At 58.3% G+C, this 5,336-nt stretch overlaps 1 protein-coding gene across 1 annotated transcript in view; it reads left to right on the forward strand.

The window, feature by feature from the left end:
- The window catches only part of RBM10 (RNA binding motif protein 10), a 49,921-nt gene extending 45,159 nt beyond the window's left edge, over positions 1–4,762 (forward strand). Inside the window, exons 10-23 of the mRNA XM_006753330.2 lie at positions 48–145; positions 232–319; positions 918–1,104; positions 1,205–1,347; positions 1,439–1,556; positions 1,639–1,730; positions 1,823–1,987; positions 2,876–3,025; positions 3,118–3,183; positions 3,266–3,454; positions 3,535–3,609; positions 3,896–3,962; positions 4,089–4,288; positions 4,429–4,762. Coding sequence (XP_006753393.1) covers positions 48–145; positions 232–319; positions 918–1,104; positions 1,205–1,347; positions 1,439–1,556; positions 1,639–1,730; positions 1,823–1,987; positions 2,876–3,025; positions 3,118–3,183; positions 3,266–3,454; positions 3,535–3,609; positions 3,896–3,962; positions 4,089–4,288; positions 4,429–4,554 — 1,764 coding nt within the window. The 3' untranslated portion in view covers positions 4,555–4,762. The remainder of the gene's footprint in view (positions 1–47; positions 146–231; positions 320–917; positions 1,105–1,204; positions 1,348–1,438; positions 1,557–1,638; positions 1,731–1,822; positions 1,988–2,875; positions 3,026–3,117; positions 3,184–3,265; positions 3,455–3,534; positions 3,610–3,895; positions 3,963–4,088; positions 4,289–4,428) is intronic.
- The last annotated feature ends 574 nt before the right edge of the window (positions 4,763–5,336 follow it).

Here is a 5,336-nt window from a genome sequence, read left to right on the forward strand (position 1 = left end):
CTCCCCGGGCCTGACCCTTCTGCCCCTGCCTCCCCTCCTTCCCCCAGGAGGCAGCTCAGCTGCTACAGATCCTGCAGGCCCTGCACCCGCCGCTCACCATCGATGGCAAGACCATCAACGTTGAGTTTGCAAAGGGTTCTAAGAGGTCAGGGTCCCACCTGTGTCCCTTCCCAGTTTGTCCCCCAGCTGGGGGCCCCCCATCTCACTCCCAGTGTCTGACATCCTCCCCAGGGACATGGCCTCCAACGAAGGCAGCCGCATCAATGCTGCCTCTGTGGCCAGCACTGCCATTGCTGCGGCCCAGTGGGCCATCTCACAGGTACTCAAAGACTCTTCTTCGCCCCGGCATCTGGATAGATGGCCACCGCGACCCTCTCGCACCCTCTCTGCCATAAGGAGGGCTGGCTTGCTATTTTGGCTTTCCGCGGACCCAAAACCCTCTCACAGTGGCTGCCGTGGGCTCTAAAGCCTCACTCTCTCCTCCTCACCTCCCAGGCTTCCATTTTCCATGCCGCTGTGGCTGCTTTTCTCTCCTGTGTGGCGGCTATTGTATCATCCTGAATTACTACAGCTTGCTCTAATAAAAAGGAATTGATAAGGGGCTAGAGGAAAATTGGGAGCTGAGACTAAAGAAGGGGAGGATGATACTTTCCTTGATCTGATGCCCAGCACATGCACCACACAACAGACGTACCAGCGCCAGCCCCGGGAGCGTTTGGCATGCATCTTTGTTCCTGTCTTGTTTCCGCTGCCTCCCTGTTCCGCTGTGCCCAGCAGCCCTCTCACCTCACTTGTCTGAGGGCCGCATGCTTTCTATCGGCAGACACTAGCCTCAGCTGTGGGCAGCTGCTACTTAGCAGGTTATTTCCCCCTGTCTCCCCTCCTTTGCTAATGAGCCCCTCCCACCTGCCCCTCAGGCCTCCCAGGGTGGGGAGGGTGCCTGGGCCACCACTGAGGAATCATCGGTGGACTACAGCTACTATCAACAGGATGAGGGCTATGGCGGCAGCCAGGGCACAGAGTCCTCCCTCTATGCCCATGGCTACCTCAAGAGCGCCAAGGGTCCTGGCATGACTGGAACCAAAGGGGACCCAGCTGGAGCAGGTGAGCCCCAGCGTCTCCTCAATCCCACGTGGGGGCCGGCAGGCACAGGGTCCTGGGCCCCGCCATTCACAGGCGCGTTCCTCCCTGTTCCTTTTTCCAGGTGCCGAGGCCTCCCTAGAGCCGGGAGCAGACTCTGTGTCACTGCAGGCTTTCTCCCGCGCCCAAGCTGGTGCCACCCCTGGCATCTACCAGCAGGCGGCAGCCGAGGCCAGTGGCAGCCAGAGCGCTGCTGCCAACAGCCAGGTGAGGGAGCTAGAGGGAGACCCCGAGGGGGTGGGCGTTGTGGCCACGAGCAGACACTGAACCCTGTTCCCCTGTCTGGCCCCGTGAGCAGTCATACACCATCATATCGCCTGCTGTGCTCAAATCTGAGCTCCAGAGCCCCACCCATCCCAGCTCTGCCCTGCCACCAGCCACCAGCCCCACTGCCCAGGAGTCCTACAGCCAGTACCGTGAGTAGCCCGGCCTGTGGGTGGGCGGTGGGGAGTTCTTCACAAGGCAGGGAGGGGTTTGACTCCCCCTTACCATCCCCAGCTGTTCCTGACGTCTCCACCTACCAGTACGATGAGACATCCGGCTACTACTATGATCCTCAGACTGGCCTCTACTACGATCCCAACTCCCAGGTGATGGGGCGGCTCAGGGAGCAAGCGGGTGGGGTCTGCATTTCCCTTCTTGAGTTCCTCCCTTATGCCCCTTCCTCCTCCTCCCCCCCCAGTATTACTACAATGCTCAGAGCCAGCAATACCTGTACTGGGATGGGGAGAGGCGGACCTACGTTCCTGCCCTGGAGCAGTCGGCCGACGGGCATAAGGAGACAGGGGCGCCTTCCAAGGAGGGCAAAGAGAAGAAGGAGAAGCACAAGACCAAGACGGCCCAGCAGGTGAGCACCCAGGCCCGGCAGTCACTGCTGGCTGTTCATGTCTTCCAACGACTGCCTTTCTGTCCCATTACCCCCGCTGCTGAGGGGACATGCGTACGTGGGCAGGAATTTTGCTCCAGGGATAGATACCAGGCCCTGGTCTAGCTCTGTTCTTTGCTATGTGACCTTCAGCCAGGGCAGTCTCCTCAGTACAGGACAGGGCCTCACACCTCCCTGAGGTGGCCAGTGCCATCCACGTGAGCTTTGTCAGCTTTCCTGTCCCCCAGTGGGAAGCCTCACGCTGCTGGTGGGAGTGTAGGCCGGTGTGGGCCTGCATACACCTTTGGGCTCACCCCACTCACACTATGGGGAGTCCGTGTCTGCATGTAGATATGTTCCAGAGAACTCAGGCCCAGCAGGGGGTGGGTAGGAACCAGCCACTGCAGTGTTCTGTGTCTGGGCAATTGGCAGGAACCTCAATGTCCATGTGTATAGGGAGAGTATGACAGTCTGAGTGCAGCCCTTAAAAGCAAGAAATTGGCAATCTGGTCAATTATAAAAGTGGTGTTGTGCGTGGGGGGAAATCAATATAATATGGGATGTGGCAAAAGATCAGATGTAAATAAAAATTATAGACAGAGAAAGCCATCCTGTGCATTTTAGAATGGTGAAACGAAAAAACACAGGGAGCATCATAATGCGGGTGTCTGTCAGGAGAATGGGGGCACAGCTGGAGAGGGGTTTGCTGACCATCGATGACAGTATGACAAGAAATGGGAGCTTTCCCCACTGCCCGTCTCACCTGCTTGAGGTGCAGGGCAGGGAGGGGCGGGCTGCTGCAGGGCCAGAGGGCAGTGAATGGAGCTGGGTTTCTGAGCGCCTCACCGCCCCCCCCCCCCTCACCCCTAGATCGCCAAGGACATGGAGCGCTGGGCCCGCAGTCTCAACAAGCAGAAAGAAAACTTCAAAAACAGCTTCCAGCCTATCAGCTCCCTGCGGGACGATGAGAGGCGGGAGTCAGCCACCGCAGATGCGGGCTACGCCATCCTGGAGAAGAAGGTATAGTGTGGCCGCCCATCCACACCCCTTGCCCCATCTTATCATCCTGCCGGTCCCTGTGGAGTCCCTGAACTTGTGTCCTTCCACCTCAGGGAGCACTCGCTGAGAGGCAGCACACCAGCATGGATCTCCCGAAACTGGCCAGCGACGACCGCCCAGTGAGTACCCAGGCCAGAAAGAGGGGTCAGGTGCCTCTGACCTTGCCAGGCCTGACCTCCTGTGCCCTCCTGCCTTCTACAGAGCCCACCCCGAGGGTTGGTGGCCGCCTACAGCGGTGAGAGTGACAGTGAGGAGGAGCAGGAGCGAGGGGGCCCGGAGCGGGAAGAGAAGCTCACAGACTGGCAGAAGCTGGCCTGCCTGCTCTGCCGGCGCCAGTTCCCCAGCAAGGAGGCGCTCATCCGGCACCAGCAGCTCTCCGGGCTCCACAAGGTGACAGAGGGAGGTGTGGCGGGGAATCTTGGTCCGGCCCAGCCCAGCCCAGCCGTTTCACTCCTCCTGTCCTCTTATAGCAAAACCTTGAGATTCATCGGCGAGCGCACCTGTCAGAAAATGAACTAGAAGCACTTGAGAAGAATGACATGGAGGTGAGGTGTGACCCACTCCTAGACTCCATCCCCCCTGTCCCTTGCCATGTCCATCCCCTCGGGCAGCTGGTGCTCAAGTTCTTAGCTGAGCACAGCCTGGCTGCCATCAGGTATCTCACATCCGGTCCCTGTGAGGCTTTCTCCCAATCCCCCCATGCCGGCTGCTCACACCCACAATGTCCTGCCTCCCTAACCTGGATCCTCCTCATGGGACTCCCCATCGATGCCCATATATCCTGCCAGTAGTGACCAGCTCCCCCATTCTCTCACACACACAAACTTTCAGCAAATGAAGTACCGGGACCGGGCAGCCGAACGCAGAGAGAAGTATGGCATCCCTGAGCCGAGGCCCAGTGAGGACCTGCAAGAGCTACTTCGACATCTGCTCCTACCAGCCCGGGACGGGAAGAATGACATGTCTGCTGTTCTGAGCAGGGCTCTGCACCTGTCCACCAGCCTGTCTGCCGCCTCCGTGTGAGTGCCCAGGGCCAGGTGGGGGGCTTGGGGCCAGCAGGCCAGTCACTCACACTGTGCTGCTGTCCCCTGCAGAGACTTTGAGCAGCCCACGCGGGATGGTCTGGGCAGTGACAACATCGGCAGTCGCATGCTCCAGGCCATGGGCTGGAAAGAGGGCAGTGGCCTGGGTCGCAAGAAGCAGGGCATTGTGACCCCCATTGAGGTGAGTCTCCTGTAATCTCACCCCCATCCTTCATTTCTCTCTGCTGCAGCCCCACCTGGCCCCCAACCCCCCAGTGGATGACCGTAAGCAATCTGACACCAATAGGCCCTGTGCCCTGACAGTCTGCCTTCCTCACACAGGCCCAGACACGGGTGCGGGGCTCCGGTTTGGGTGCCCGAGGCAGCTCCTATGGGGTCACCTCCACCGAGTCCTACAAGGAAACATTGCACAAGACAATGGTGACCCGCTTTAATGAGGCCCAGTGAGGACCTGTGAGAGCTACTTCGACAGCTCTGCTCCTACCAGCCCGGGACGGGAAGAATGACATGTCTGCTGTTCTGAGCAGGGCTCTGCACCTGTCCACCAGCCCACTCCCCAGCCAGACAGGCCCTGACCACGTCAGACTTTGAGTTGGTGACTTGTTGGAAAACTGGGCTAGGATCGAGTTCTTTTTGTAATAAAAGCTGAAAAGTCCACAGCTTGCATGTCTCTTTCTCATGTCCCAGCATTGTTTGTGGCCCACACAGACACGGGAGCATACACAAAGATAGAGCAGGGGCTGAGGTGGGTGGCAGTGATGGCATTCAGTGGGTATACATGGTAACTACCAGCTCAGTGCGGGGTGGGGGCAGGCAGAACATGGGTTCTGGCCTGTGGCCCAACCACAAGATTCTGGTCACAGCCCTTCACCATTGTCAGGGCCAGAAGGTCCTGCTGTGCTAAGAAATTCAGTATCACCAGGGCACTGGCAAGCTTGAGGTCTACCTGGGTCAGAGCCAGGATTTGGAATACCCCATCCCTTGGCCTTCCCAGACTGCAGGGGAATTTGTTCTGTAATGGCAAGGCTACACTGCATTTGGCCCTCCTTGGGTCTGAGACAATGCCTTAGGGCAGCGGTTCTCAACCTGTGGGTCGCGACCCCTTTGAGGATCGAATGACCCTTTCACAGAGGTCACCTAAGACCATCGGAAAACACATACATAATTACATATTGTTTTTGTGATTAATCACTATGCTTTATGTTCAATTTGTTACAATGAAATTGGGG

The sequence above is a fragment of the Myotis davidii genome, unplaced genomic scaffold, assembly GCF_000327345.1.
Source record: "Myotis davidii unplaced genomic scaffold, ASM32734v1 scaffold411, whole genome shotgun sequence".
NCBI lineage: Eukaryota > Metazoa > Chordata > Mammalia > Chiroptera > Vespertilionidae > Myotis > Myotis davidii.